A 14,732-nucleotide genomic window follows, 5' to 3' on the forward strand; every position below is an offset into this window, starting at 1 on the left:
TAAAAGCATTTTTTTTTCCAAGATAGGGTTTCTCTGTAGCTTTGGAGCCTGTCCTGGAACTAGCTGTTGTAGACCAGGTTGGCCTTGAACTCAGAGATCCGCCTGCCTCTGCCTCCCTAGTGCTGGGATTAAAGGCATGCGCCACCACCGCCTGGCAAATAAAAGCATTTAATCGAGGTGGCTCACTTGCAGTTTTAGAGGTCTGCTACTGTTAGGATGGGGAACACTGTGGCCTGCAGGCAGATGCAGCGCTGGTGCTGAGAGTTCTATGTCTTGATTCAGAGGCAACAGGAGGTTGTGCACATGGAGGGAAGCTTGAGAAAGAGAACTCAAAGGCCACCCCCAGTGTGGTAATGTTTTGTTTGTGACCTAACAAATAAAGCTTGCCTGAAGAGTTCGGAGCTAAGCCACTAGTTAGCCATAGAGGCCAGGCAGTGGACACACCTTTAATCCCAGCACTCAGAGCCAGTGGGTCTCTGTAAATTCAAGGCCACCCTGGGCTACTGATCTAGTCTTAAAGAGAAACAGAGTCAGCTGGTGGTGGCTCACACCTTTAATCCCAGCACTAGGGAGGTGGAGACAGGAAAGGATTGGTTGGGCAGGAGGAGACAGGGACTCATCGCATTCAGTCTGAGGATCCATAGAGACAGGATCTTGCCCCCTTGGGTCTGAGGATTTTGGAGTGGTAAGAACTAGGGGCTGGCTGCTTTACTTCTCTGATCTTTCAGTCTTCACCGCAGTATCTGACTCCAGTTTTTATTATTAAAACCAATTCGAATTCACACTACACCCACAGTGATAGATTTCCTCCTCCAACAAGTCCACGCCCACTCTAACAAAGCCACGCCTCCTAATAGTGCCACTCCCTCTGGAATTATGGGGGCCAATTGCATTCAAACTGCCACAGAGGCACAAGGCAACCCCTCCCCCAGTGGAAATTGTAATCCATAACAGAAGCACTGGCTAGTCTGGAATCCAGGCTCAGGGGTCAGGCCATGCATAGCATAGTAACATCCTCAGCTCTAGTTCTCATCCAAAGAAACCAGGCTCACACTGAGAGCCAAGCAAACGGCAGCAAGCCAGCTTCCAGAGAAGGTGTGTGTGTTTGTGTGCACATGTGCGTGTGTGTGCATATGCATGTGCAAGCTCCCACATGTTCTCGAACAGGATGGGGATGGATGATTCATAGTCTATGGCACACCACGAAATAATCCCCGCTGTGAAAATGAGTGAACAGATTTTAGGGCACCCAGAGGCCACGGTTTGCTCCTTGCTGGGGCTGCAACCAAGGAAGAAGGACCCTTCTTCTTTCCCGTTGCTCTCAACAGGCAGCTCACACACTGGCTCCTTGACAGTCCCTTGGTGTCTGCGGTCCAGAAACAGTGGTGGAAGGAGCAGATATGAAGGCGTCTCAGGGCTCATATGGCTCTCCGGGTCATAGCACTGTGGTCACATTCCCAACAGAACTCAATTCTAAAGCCGACAGATTTTCATGAAAATATATTTAATCTTATTCAAATTAGAAATCCTGTCTCTCTCCCCAGTTACTTTCAGACAAAGGCCCCCCTCTCAACAAATGTTGAAAATGGTCAAGACGATTTCTCACATTGATTGAAATGTACATAAACCCCTTTGATGGCTGACCTACCCACCAGGGTTCTGCTCACCTAGAAGGAGGGGAAGACATCACTGCTATGATCTGAAGTGTGAAGAAGTTCTTACCTATGTCAGTTAACACTGGTGTAAAGTATAGAGGAACGGGCTCTCTGAGGAAAGGTTCACTGAGCAGAGAAGAACAGTAAAAAGGCTAGAAGATACTTCTAAGAATACTGGCTAGTGTTCAGTTGATGATTAGTCAGAGTGAAAAAAATCAATGTCCGGTGATCAGTAACTTAGAGACAAGCTAGTTCTCTTTTCGGTACTACCGACCTTCCCATGATTCTAGATTCCAAATTATAGAAAAGGATAAAAAGATGAACAAAGCAAGAATGTAGAAAGTCCTGGCCCGGTGCCTCCAGCATTGGCAGAGCCCACTTGCTCATCTTGGCACTCCCCTCATATGAGGTAGAGGTGGCTGCTTTACCAGGCCTCAGCTGCTGGGGCTTGGTACCTCGCTGTCTCTGGCACCCACGGGGCAGGTCTCCTGGGAGACCAGCTCCTACTGGGCCATCTTGCGGATCATGTAGTTCAGGATGCCTCCGTTCCGGAAGTAAGTGAGCTCCACGTCAGTGTCGAACCTCATCACAGCCTGGAAGGTCTTCCCAGTGTCCAGCTGCAAAGGCAAAGGGGCAGAGTGAGCTGAGGGAGGGGCCAAGACGCCCGCCTCAGGGAAATTCCACCCAGCTGCCCGCTAGCCTCAGCTGAGGTGCGGCCCAAAAGGCAGCAGTGCTAGCCGCGTATGGAACCAGCGGTCTCTGCACTCAGCCAGACCCCCTGGGTTAGTGCGTGCATTTCAACAAGAGCCCCGGGGATTCACGTGCCCACCGAAGGTTGAGGATTGCAGGACTACTGCAGAATTAACGGTGCAGGTGAGAGGCACGCGGGAACAAGGTAGCCTCCCAGGACACAGATGATGCTTTCTCCTAAGTCTTTTCTGGGCAGCAGGGGTCTCACTGAGGTTGTTCTTTGGGCAGCTGCTCCAGCTGCTGCCTGGGGTCATCCGGTGACCTCAGCAGCTGCCTCTGTAGTGCTAAGTCCCCCTGGGACTCTGGCGCTGGGCACTTTATTCTTGCCTCTCCTAAGGATGTGTCACTGCCTCTATGTTAGCTACTTCCTGTTGCCTTCCGTGTAAAATGCTGTGAACAAAGCAACTTAGAGGAGTTTAGCTCGGCTTGTAGTTCCAGAGAGATAAGATATCATGGTGTGGGGGCGTGGCAGCAAGGGGCAGGCAAGGCTGCAGAAGCAGGAAGCTGAGCGTTCAGATCCTCAACTATCTGAGAGAGGGAACCGTAATTGTGAGGCTCTGAGCTCTCAAGCTCTGCCCCCGGTAACATGGTAACACGCTTCCCCCACAAGGCCACAGGCGGCCCAGACAGCACTGCCATTGGTTGCCAAGAGTTCAAACGCCAGAGGCTATGGGGACATTTCTCAACTAAACCACAACCACGGGGCTAATTAAAGCCTGGAGCTCGGATGATGCTCATGGAGGAGTGCATACAGGATCTGTTGATCATATTTTCATTAACGCCCCTCCCTCCACTCATCTCTTCCTCGCAGTCGATGACAATCAGCAGGCCCTGGCTTCAGGTCCAGCCTGCAGACGCTCTGCTCACCTTTATCTGAACCTTCATGCGCGGCTTAAGGGTTTCAGGAATGTCGATAGTGTACCGTTCCCGACCCGTGAGTCCCAGCGAGTCTGCAGTCTCACCGGGCAGATACTCAAGGGGGATCACCCCCATCCCGACCAGGTTGCTGCGGTGAATGCGCTCATAGCTCTCTGCCAGGACAGCTTTGATTCCCTGGTGAGCCAAGAGAGAAGTTTGGACACAGCTCCAAGTTCTTCTTTAGGAGATACACAAATTCTTCAGAGATTCTCACAGCTAGATTCTGAGTACCTGCTAGTCGATCATCGAAAGTGCTACCTTCTAGTTACAAATAACTCAGTAGTGAGTCTTATAGGTTGTCTACAATATACAGCAATCAGGGATTCTTTCCTGCCCTTACCAATTCTGAAAGCAGCAGATGCTATTACTCACCACTCTTATTAAGGGGGTTTTATGTTGTGTTTGATGTAGTATTTGAACCCATGCTGTCGGACCACACAGCCACTTTGAGAAACAAAAGCCCTCCGCTAATTTGTATCTGCAATGCATATCAGAATATTAAAAAATCGCTTCCTTTCCCTTGGGTTTTCTTTTACTGTGGGCACACATCAGCAGATTCCAAGGGTTTATCAAGAGAGAATGGGCTCCCAAGCGAATGATCGGTGTGCACTCCTTTCACGCTTCCTGTTCCAGGACTGAACTGCGCTGAACAGTGTTGCTATGCAGCTTCCATTGAAGAACCTTTGTTGTTAGGGTGTAATTGGCAATATACAACAGTAACCAATACAGCAGAGAACTGGATTAGCTAGGCTTTCCTTGTAGGTATAAATTCTTAGATACCACCTCAGAGCTGCTGCACCAGAACCTTGCAGGGGTGTGAGGTGTAGGAGTGTGTGTGTGTGTGTGTGTGTGTGAGAGAGAGAGAGAGAGAGAGAGAGAGAGAGAGAGAGGTTTCATCTGACCTGTGGCTGCATGGGTACTCACGTGTGCACCCACATACACATGAACAGACTGAACACGTGTCACTTAGAAGAAAAGCACCCACTCTTACTTTAACCTAGCCTCTAAAGGAGCCAACTCCTCACTGCTCCCGTGCAGCTTGCCTTTTGCACCTTACATTTACCGAGGACAATAATCTTAATCAATTATGTGTTGGGACATGGCCCAGGAACGGGGTCATGTGAGCAGAGTTCTGAGTGCTTGTGAGAACACTCCAAGAAACAAGACAAGAGTCTTGTGACCTCAGTTTCTTTAAAACATGGATTTGCTCTTGGGATGTTTTTGTGCTCCTCCCAGGCGCACTGGATAGGAGTGAGTTTATTTCAGATTACTCACTATTGCTTGTTGTCATGATTCAATTCAACTAAATGTTTAAATTATCCTTTATACATCTCTATGAAAAAACATGTTTTTGCTATATGCGGCTTGTCCTTGTGACTGTATATAGCATGAACTCATGGGAGTTTTACCAATGTGACCCTTCTTAACTCTCACAGTATAAACTGTCTGGTGGTTGCATGGGACTTTAATCTACCTCCTCTAGTGGCTCCCAGGTCCCACTCCGTCTAGAGTAGTGACAATTATGAAAGCCATGCTAGTTTTTTCTATATATTAAAAAAAGACAACTGCATACACATTTCTGAATGTGTTAGCCCTCACAGGCTTTCTCCTCCAAAGTTATCTACAGATACCCAGAGTCCATGGCTGCTGGTCCCAAGCCCACCCAATTAATCCCTGTGAGCCGGTTCTCCTTGGACTGTTACCGTCTCAGTGGAAAAGTCTAGATGCACAGAGAAGCAGGCTGGGTGAACAGCACATGCGTCCACAACCTGCTCTTTCATAATCTTGGAAACAAAGCCGTAGCACTTCTTCCCAGGCACCCTCCCCACTCCCGGCCCAGTTCTAGAAGGCTGCCCCACCAGGAAGCCTCTGCTCCATCCGTACCAGCAGGAAAGGGCCTTTGGCTGCCCAGTCTCGGGAGCTGCCTGAACCGTATTCTTTGCCAGCCAGAACAATCAGGGGAAGTCCAGCCTGCTGGTACCGCTCAGCAGCATCAAACACATCAAGCTGAGGAAGAAGAAAGACAGCTAAGTCAATGAGAAACTGAAAACCTGGCCATGTCTAGGTTGTGAGTCCCCAGTTAGCTCTCATCTACTCATTTCTCCCAGACTGAACCTTACTGCTGCCCAGTATTATATATTCAAATCCTAGGGCATCAGAGGACAAAGGGAACCACATCCACTTTTCTTTTCCTTCTCTTCCACTGACTAAACCATCTGGAACTTAAAAGACAAAACCATGAAGCCTGGGTTTTGGCCCAATAGTAGAGGCCCAGCAGGGGTCAGTTCTGAAGGTGGCAAGGCAAGGTGGTATGTTTAGAAACAACATCAAATGCAAAGTCTTCTTGCCCTCTCCACGCAGCCCAGGCAGATGCAGCAGAAGCACGCACCGAAGCATGAAGCAGCAGGCCAGGAGGGCTCAGCTAATTTAGTAACGAGACACATACTCCACTAACAAATCTGCTCCTCACAGGACAGTCTGTTGAGCTGAGAATTCCCCAGACATCTGACGGGATCACTGGTGACTGAGGAAGGGGCTCAAGACAAGACTTCCGTTAAACTCTAAAATAGGGTTTACCTAAACATGTTAATATCCTGGTGGATGGCTGGGCCTGGGATTAATGTGTTGCTTTTATTGGTTAATGAATAAATATAAGAGTTAGCCAATAAGAAGCTAGAGTTAATGGGCCAAGCAGTATTTTAATAAGCAGTTCCTTCCAACAAGGAGGACCTCAGGGGACAGCTAACCAGCTACACAGCCAGACACTGAGTAAGAAGGAAAGAAAAAGTATACAGGAATAGAGAAAGATAAAAGCCCCAAGGGCAAAGATAGATAGGATAATTTAAGAAAAGGTGGCAAGAAACAAGCCAAGATAAGACTAGGCACTCAACTAAGAATGAGCCTCCATGTATGATTTATCTGGCAGCTGGGTGGCAGGCCCCCAACAAAGTCCCAAAAGCCAAAGAGTAAAAGACCAAAACACACTACAGAGGATCGGAAGAGCGTAAGAGCCAGAGGGGCTGGAGGACATCAAGGAATCAAGGCTTAAAAACACAGCAGGCAGAATGCACATATGAACTCAGACCATGAAAACACACATGAGGCCCGCAGCAGATAGAGTCCCAGTGCAGAGAGGGGACATACATGTAAGTCCACAGCCCTAACCCAGAATCTACCACAGTTGATGACCACTTGCAATGAAAGTGACTCAGTGGCATCTTTAGAGGTTCTTTGCCTCATAATATTTTGTCAGGGCATTTTTTTTTTTAAATTTACAGATTTCTTTGTGCATATATGTTTTGTGTTTTTATAGGATTCATATGTGTGCAAACATTTTTGTCTCTGCATCTATAATATGTGTTTCTTATGCTTTTTTTCTTGTTTGCTTGTGTGTGTGTTTTGGTTGTTTTGAGACAGAGTTTCTCTGTTTAGCCCTGGCTGTTCTGGAATTCACTCTGTAGACCAGGCTGGCCTCAAGCTCAGAGATCGGCCTGCCACTGCTTCCTGAGCACTGGGATTAAAGGTGTGAGTCTCCAATGCCCGGCCTGTTTACTTTGGTCTCTTCTGATTTGTTTGTTTTGTGGCTCTGGATGGGAGAGGGGAGGAGCTCAAATAAGCTATTGTTGATGGGGAGTTGTAATTAGAATATATTGTATGAAAAAAGTCTATTTTCAGTAAAAGAAAAATATGAGAAAAGAAGGAAGCTGGCGGGTCACACTCTTGGGGGACCTGCGGATGTACTACCATCTAGATCTTACAGACCATCCCATCTTGTTTTAAGCCTCAGAGTCACATATGGTTGGTGTTTTTTCTAGGTCACAAATTTACAGAAAGGCCCAGAGAGGTAAATAGCTAGCTCTAGGACCTCACCTCAGGTGGCTCTGTGTACAGAACCCACCTCATACAACCACATCTACAAATAAACAACTCCAACATATAAACCAGCTTCAATCAGCTCCTATAGGATTGGCCAGACCTCAAAGGGCCGCCGTGACCCTTCCTTTTGCTGTGGATGAAGTGGATTAAAACAAATGCCAGTGGGGACACACCATAGCTCTTTGTGATAAATATGCTGAATAATCTGGAATTTAGTCTTTAAGCACTTTAAACACAGGAAATTTCACTCAGAGATTTTGATTTTTGAGCTCAGCTTCCATGAAATGAGACTAAGTTTAACCATGGTACCCAACTAGTAAGCAGCAAGAGACTGTAATCTCTACCAGGGTAAATGTCACACATACAGACGGACACCTAGCAAGACCTGTAGGAAGCCAGGCTGGTGTGGGAGGTCCTTCTGTCTGTGTGTTGCTTTTATTGGTTAATGAATAAAGAACTGCTTTGAGCATATGGCAGGGAATAACAGAACTAGTGGGGAAAGCTAGGCTGTATGCGGGGAGAAAGGAGGCAGAGTCAGAGAGAAGTGTTGGAGCTGCTGGAGACAGATGCTGGGAACTTTAGCCTCTAAGCCACTGTCACGTGGCGATACACAAATTAATAGAAATGGGTTAAATTAAAATGTAAGAGATTAGCTAATAAGAAGCTAGAGCTAATGGGCCAAGCAATGATTTAATTAATACAGTTTCTATGTGATTGTTTCGGGTCTAAGCTAGTGGGGCCAGCAAGCGACCTCCCTGCTCCCACACCAGGCAGGCCACAGCTGTGAAGACAGGAAAGCCACTGTGAAGAGCCAGGCTCTGAAGCCTGGCAGACACTGGTTCCTGAAAGAAGAGACTGTACTCACGGTTTCTCCTGAAGGAAGATGCACAGTCTGAGGAGCCTGCTTGTTCAGAAACTTGTTCAGCAGGCGAATGTTGGCGAAGGTCCCCCGTGCCATGATGGCGTCATTTCCTCGGCGGGAGCCGTAAGAGTTGAACTCTCGGGGCGTCAGGCTGATAACAGAAGTGGGGGAGCTCTTTAGCGATGTGAGGAAAGAGGAAACCTAGCTTACACATAGGCGAGAAAATGCTCTAAACGCAGCATGTCACTGAGCCTGCCAGGTACTGCCTCAACTGGGAGAGCCAACCAGGGGCAGAGAAGGCAGGGATCCGTGCTCGCCAGGGCCAACTCAAGGGCCGTTCAGGTCTGGAAGGAGGGTTCGTCCTCTTAACACAGGAGCTACATATAAGGTCAAAACTGAATCAAAAATAATAGGGAGGCAGCCAGGTGCACCAGAGAATGGGAGACCACTAAATACACTCCACAGACTAGCCGGGAGGGGCCTGAATTTGTCCCTGAACAATCAGGGCCTCAATGTAAAGTGAAGCAGCGCGGTGGCAACATGATACACGACCGTCCAGAGGAAAAGAGTCACGGCGGGGCCAACGAGGCACAAGGGAATGTCTGATCCCGTCTCTATCGTGTGCGTGAGAACCAAGGAAAGGAACTTCGCAGGCCCGGGACAGCAAGTTTCGTGGACACAGCACAGCTCACTGGCCTGTTTCCTACAATGCCGGGGTGGGGGTGGGGTGCTAACACGATGGGACTTTTAGGCCTCTATTTGGTGGTGAAGAGAGCTTCTGGTCGGGCTTCAGGAGCAGGCAAGCATGCCTCAGGACCTCTGAAACCCTGTCCAAAAATGTTGCTGGTTTGTGCATTGCGGGGAGGGGACATTATAATTGCTTGCATTCATTTCCCTAAACAGTTCCTGTGTCAAGACAATCACTCCCAGAGAAAAAATTGTTTGTTCTGCTTCTCAAATTTGCTTTGAGCCCTCTCTCCAAAGAAACTGATTCAGAAGAGAGGACAGAAATCAGGACTCTTTTTCTCCTCCCATGAGTCTCAGGGAATCCCCGAAGTCATCTATATTCAGCGGGCAGATGATGCAGATGAAGCTACAGATATCGACAGGTCTGAGAGGGTGAGTGGGAGCGAGTTGCAGTTGTGAGGAGGTTTTGTCCACACTGTCCCAACAGGACGTGACAATGAATGTCAGGTTACATCGCTGCCATTGGCCCTCAAGCAGGCTCTGCCATGGCTTGGGAGGGGGCTGATGCTGAGCGTAAGACATGCGCTTGCTTAGGAAGCTCATGAGCAGTGTGGTGCCCAGGTGGCCCGTGAAAAGAGAACGTCAGCCTCATCGTGTTCCCTCCCTTTGTGGTCAGTCTTCCTGCCTCCCCCACGCTTACCCTCTGTTGGTCAAGTAGCGAGCAGCAGGACTGTTTCTCGCAATATTCCCCGCCGGAGAGATATGGTCTGTTGTGACCGAGTCTCCTAAATTCAGAAGCACATAGGCATCCACTATGGACTTGGGTGGCTGGAGATCTCGAGTCTGCAGAAGAGTGCACAAGTCAGCCTTTGCCCAGGATTTCCAGACAGGTCACCAGCTGAGCTCAACCAGGGGCAACAGACAGAGAACTCTGCACCAGTGTATGGAAGATTCTAGTTTGCTGGCTCATAGTGACCGCGTTCACAAACAGAAGAAGGTCAACAGATCATTCACGTCTGAACCTTGGATAGAAGGTGATGTATTGGCACTGACCCTCAAAGGCGATGGGAATGCAGGTGCAGGGACATCCTTGCTGCATCTCCAGGTAATCCCTCACATGCCAAGGACAGCTGACTCCTCCTCCCAGCCCCCTCCATAGCAATCTGCCATGGAGTATAAGACGGCAGGTCCTGAGGATATTCTCCTGGACCAGTCTTGCGGATCCTAGCTGGTCCTCGTCTAGGTGGCGTCTACCTACTAGTAGGTCTCTGCACTGCCACACAGAACCCCTGGCCAGAGAAACAGTGCCTGCAGCCAAACCTCCCAGCTTCATGCAACACTCCCAGCACTACCTGCTTGAGTATGCAAAGGATTTACTGCAGTGGGCAGCCAGCACAAGGCTGTGGGGTAAGACTGTACAAGGAAAAACAACTTTTAAAGCACTTACGTTAAAAAATAAAAAGCCAGGGGCTGGAGCAGTGGCTCAGAGGTCAGGGGCACCAACTGCTCTTCAATTTCCAGCACGAAACGGTGGCTCACAACTGTGTAACTCTAGGTCTAGGGGATCCTATGTCTTCTCCTGACTCCCCCCAACATTCTACACTTGTGGTGCACAGACATACATGCGAACAAATGACTCGTACACATTCAAACAACTTAGACCAGTTTGGTGGCCCCAGGTAAATGTTCTGGCCACCAGCACCGAGCTTGGTGACCCAGTGTGGAAGGAGAGAACTGACTCAGCAGTCGTCTTCTGACCGCATACTGGTGACACTGCACACCCATGCTCACACCCGCTCACACCCTAACATCATATATGCAGAATAATGAAAATTTAATACATATATAAAATATAATATCTAATATCTAAAAATATAATAAAAATCGTACCAAGTTTTCGAAGAAGGGCGGTGACTTAATGTATGTAGATTTGGGGTTCCATGTGTATAGTTTGTCTGAGGGGGCCGCTAAGGCGTTCCAGCTTTTGTTTACAGTCTTAAATTAAAAAAAAAAAGGGAAAGAGTTAACCATATACAGGCCAGGAAAAACTAGATATACAAATACAAAACATTCAAAAGAGGTCTATTAAAGCCACTTTGATTCTAAGCAGAAATAGAAAGTGGTTCCTGGTTCCTTTGTCTTGCTAGGTGACAGGAACCTTCAGCAAGCCTGGTAGAAGGGCAGAAACCCTCTATTCGCCCCAGCCCAGGACTCATTCCTCAGATGACCCCTCCCACGAAGACTCGGTCTTCTCACCATTGCTCTGAGACTGTGAAGAAGACACGGAGGCAGAGTAACCTCTGCCCTGGTCAGAGGAGGAAATAAATGTCTCTCTGGTTCATGTTCCTGCTGGCCTCAGGTCTGCGAGACGGCCAAAGCCAACATCTCCCAGTGCGAGTGTGCACTGTGGTGTGCCTCACCTCTATTTTCTGATAGACCTCCTTAAACATCCCAGGGATGACATACTGCCGTTCCACCGCCTGGATCTCATCTCGGGTTGGCCAGATATCCTTCAGAAATACTTGCTGGCCTTGTGCATTCACTCCTGGGGAAACACGTGACCAGTGAGAAACTGCCTCTCACACCCATCGCATTATCACAGTCAGGTCTGTTCTTCCCAGGGTTGTGAGAACCAAGACTGAATCTCTTCTTATGGGCCACATTTCCATCAGCAGATTAACACAGCCTGGTAGTGCGTGCTCTCTTATTTAAAGGCATTTATGGACAGTTTGGCCTCCAACTTACAGGTTTTGTATTTGTTAATTCAATGAAAACAGAAGAAAAGAAAGTGTCCGTATCGAATATGTCCTGCCCCTCTCATTCCCTACACAGCATTGTGCAGCACTGATACCGTCACGGTATAACAGGGACTTGGGGATGGTCTGTGCATAATATAAAATACTTCTTCATTTTCTGTTAGGCACAGGGGTCACTGGCAGACTTCAGTATCCTCAAAGGTCCCTGGGGACTCAGAGCCAACAGCACACTGATTCCTAACCGAATGAAGCCTGGGTCAATGCCAGGGATATCACAGGCTCTTGTGTATAGTACATTGGATGCTAGTTCAGTATTATGCTCCAGGCCCATCTGAAAGGCAAAGTTGTCACAAAAAGTACATAAAAAGTGAAGAACTGGCACTAACTAGCAATGAGAGGGGCATTTGCTTACTTATGGACAAGAAGGCAGAGTGGTGCTTTTGTCTGACCGTGTCACCTGAATGTGTACTGAGTGACCCAGCTGCCGCCCTATGCTCATGTCCCCAAAGGGCCATGACAACGCCAGGAACACTGATGGAGGGTCAAGCACATTTTAGGGAGTAGGCATAACCGTAAATGTAGGATCCAAGACCAATGAGGGTCAGCATAGTTAGAGTCCAATTTCTTTAAAGCAAATCTAAGGGGTGCCCTCCACACTGTCTAATTTCCTTGGGCTGGAGTGAGGAAGGCATTGAGGGGAAAGCCCAGGGGATGCAGACAAACAGAACTTTCAGCTGAGAGAGAATCTGACCTGGACCATGTTCCTACAGGGTGTACAGTAAAGTGAAGCCTATCTCAGGAGTCCAGAAGGGGGCAAAGGGCAGCAACCTCAGAAAACTCCAGAACGACAAATTGCTGATATGTTTGGACCTTATGTCCATTTGCCACCTACTGCCCCCAAAGAATCTTGTTTTTTCCCTTTGTGTTTTGAGTGTACGCTGAAGAACAGTTAAAGGACTTCTCTGTCTCCTCTTATGAGAGCCAAAATTATATATATATATATATATATATATATATTTTGGTTTTTCGAGACAGGGTTTCTCTGTGGTTTTGGAGCCTGTCCTGGAACTAGCTCTGTAGACCAGGCTGGTCTCGAACTCACAGAGATCCGCCTGCCTCTGCCTCCCGAGTGCTGGGATTAAAGGCGTGCGCCACCACCGCCCGGCCCAAAATTATACTTTAAGTTTTACCTACTATGACTTAGAGAGCCATGAAACAAAAATGCCTCTAATTGGACCTGATGGAAAATACTACTTAAGTCACTGGAAACCGTGACTTAGGGCCTTTTTTTTTTTGTTTAAGACAGGGTTTCTCTGTGTAGCCCTAGCTGTCCTGGAACTCACTCTGTAGACCAGGCTGGCCATGAACTCACTGTGATCCACCTGCCTCTGCCTCCCAAGTGATGGTATTAAAGGCATGTGCCACCATTGCCTGGCTTTGGGCCCATTTTCTTCTGAGAAACCAGAGATGTGTCTGGCCAGAGCCCATCCACCTAGCTAGTATTCAATTAAAGCTTGCTTCAAATTTGGCTTTAAATTGCCATAGTGGTCTTATTCTCCATCGGTGGGATTAACACTCTCTAGAGTCTCTGCCTTCGAAGCCTCAGGATTAAAGGCATGTGCCACCATGTCCGACTCTCAGGATTCTGCACTGCACTTTGTATTAACCAAAGCAGCAATTTCCTTCTAGTCATATATTTGAATTCACAGGAAGAAGACAGATAGTTAAAAAACCCAAATCTTACCCAAAGGCTCTTTCTCAAAGTCAATCCTGATGGTCCCTGCGATTGCGTACGCTATTACCAACGGGGGAGACGCTAAGTAGTTGGCCCGGGTGTTAGGATGGACTCGGCCTTCAAAGTTCCTGTTCCCAGAAAGCACTCCAACAGCTACGAGGTCTCCCTGGTGAGGCAAGATTCACGGTTATCAACAGTCCTCAGTTCACAAAGAAGGCGCTGCCCAGACTGCTCGTGTCTGACCAGCTTCGGCGTCATGTGGACAAAGCCTTCAGACATCCTTCCCTTCCGTCTCCTGCTACAGGGAGGAGGGAAGGGAGTGGCATCCCAGGGGAGATGCTCCAGGTCAAATCAGAGAGTAGTGGTCAGTGATTCCTGGTCTTGGGAAGATACCAGATAGGTAAGCATATGACATCATAGCTTTTGCTGCTAGAGTCTAAGAGCAGGAGAGACCACCCAGAAAGACCAGAAGCTGAGAGCTGAGGGAAGCAGTTACAGGTCTATGGCAACAGAGACCAAGCCAGCATGATGCAGTTTACATTCGTTGTTCGATTCTGAACCAAGTTTCAAATGACCAGCAAAACACAATTTCAGGACCCTTTGCAATCAAAGCTAGCATGCACTGACCTCACCTGGGCGCCAGCACTGCCCAGAGCACTTTCTATTTACTGTGGCAATCCTCAGAGTCAGGCACTATTACCTCCAGTTCGCAGCTGTGGAGACCAAGGCTTAACCCAGACTATTTACCTGCCCAGTGTCACACAGCTTGTGGTTTCTCCTCGAGAATCTTATTTCTAAGCGCACACTCCTGCTACCACACCTTGGTTCCGAGCACTGACTTAGAATCTTAGTTCTAAGTGCACACTCCTGCTACCATACCCTGGTTCCAAGCACCGACTGTCTCACAGTTTCCAGAATCTGCCAAGTGTTATGGAAACCCAAACTAGAGGCTGCAGAATGCGGGTTCCTGACATTACCTGAGTGATGGCCTCCACCACAGGCTCAGGAAGGGGTCCGCTGTTGCCAATGCAGGTCATGCAGCCATAGCCCACCACGTCAAACCTAGGTGTCAAACACAGCACAGGAAAAGGCTGTCTCAGTGAGCCCCTCTGCAGGAACACTTCCCAGAGGCCACGGAACATAAAGCAGGGGCAGTGGAGTGAGTTTGGGACAGGGTCATTCCGAAGAGTTTCCCTTCCTAAGAAGGATGCCACCCACATTCTTAAACTTGTAACAGAAGGAGCTGAATGATCTAGAATATTTAAAAGTTGAACCTTGAAGTGCCTTTTAATATCTCCATCTCCTATCGTGCATTCCCAAAGACTTTGGAATTTTATGAGACACATGGAGGACACAGATGTTATGGAAACTAGGAATAACACGGTAACTGGACAAACTGCTGTGGTGACTAATCACGCATTTGCCTCAAGGACTAGAATGTCTGCAGCCACGTAAGTAATTATTCCCAGACCAAAAGGCAGACTCAGTTGCAC

At 48.2% G+C, this 14,732-nt stretch overlaps 1 protein-coding gene across 1 annotated transcript in view; it reads right to left on the reverse strand.

Moving 5' to 3' along the window:
• Positions 1-48: 48 nt before the first annotated feature.
• Aco1 (aconitase 1) overlaps positions 49-14,732 on the reverse strand; it is a 46,185-nt gene continuing 31,501 nt past the window's right edge. The window contains exons 13-21 of the mRNA XM_057790669.1: positions 14,217-14,301; positions 13,249-13,405; positions 11,169-11,293; positions 10,639-10,743; positions 9,449-9,591; positions 8,065-8,212; positions 5,208-5,330; positions 3,273-3,458; positions 49-2,272 (exon numbers count right to left, since the gene is read on the reverse strand). Coding sequence (XP_057646652.1) covers positions 2,159-2,272; positions 3,273-3,458; positions 5,208-5,330; positions 8,065-8,212; positions 9,449-9,591; positions 10,639-10,743; positions 11,169-11,293; positions 13,249-13,405; positions 14,217-14,301 — 1,186 coding nt within the window. The 3' untranslated portion in view covers positions 49-2,158. The remainder of the gene's footprint in view (positions 2,273-3,272; positions 3,459-5,207; positions 5,331-8,064; positions 8,213-9,448; positions 9,592-10,638; positions 10,744-11,168; positions 11,294-13,248; positions 13,406-14,216; positions 14,302-14,732) is intronic.

The sequence above is a fragment of the Chionomys nivalis genome, chromosome 16, assembly GCF_950005125.1.
Source record: "Chionomys nivalis chromosome 16, mChiNiv1.1, whole genome shotgun sequence".
In the NCBI taxonomy this organism is placed as follows: domain Eukaryota; kingdom Metazoa; phylum Chordata; class Mammalia; order Rodentia; family Cricetidae; genus Chionomys; species Chionomys nivalis.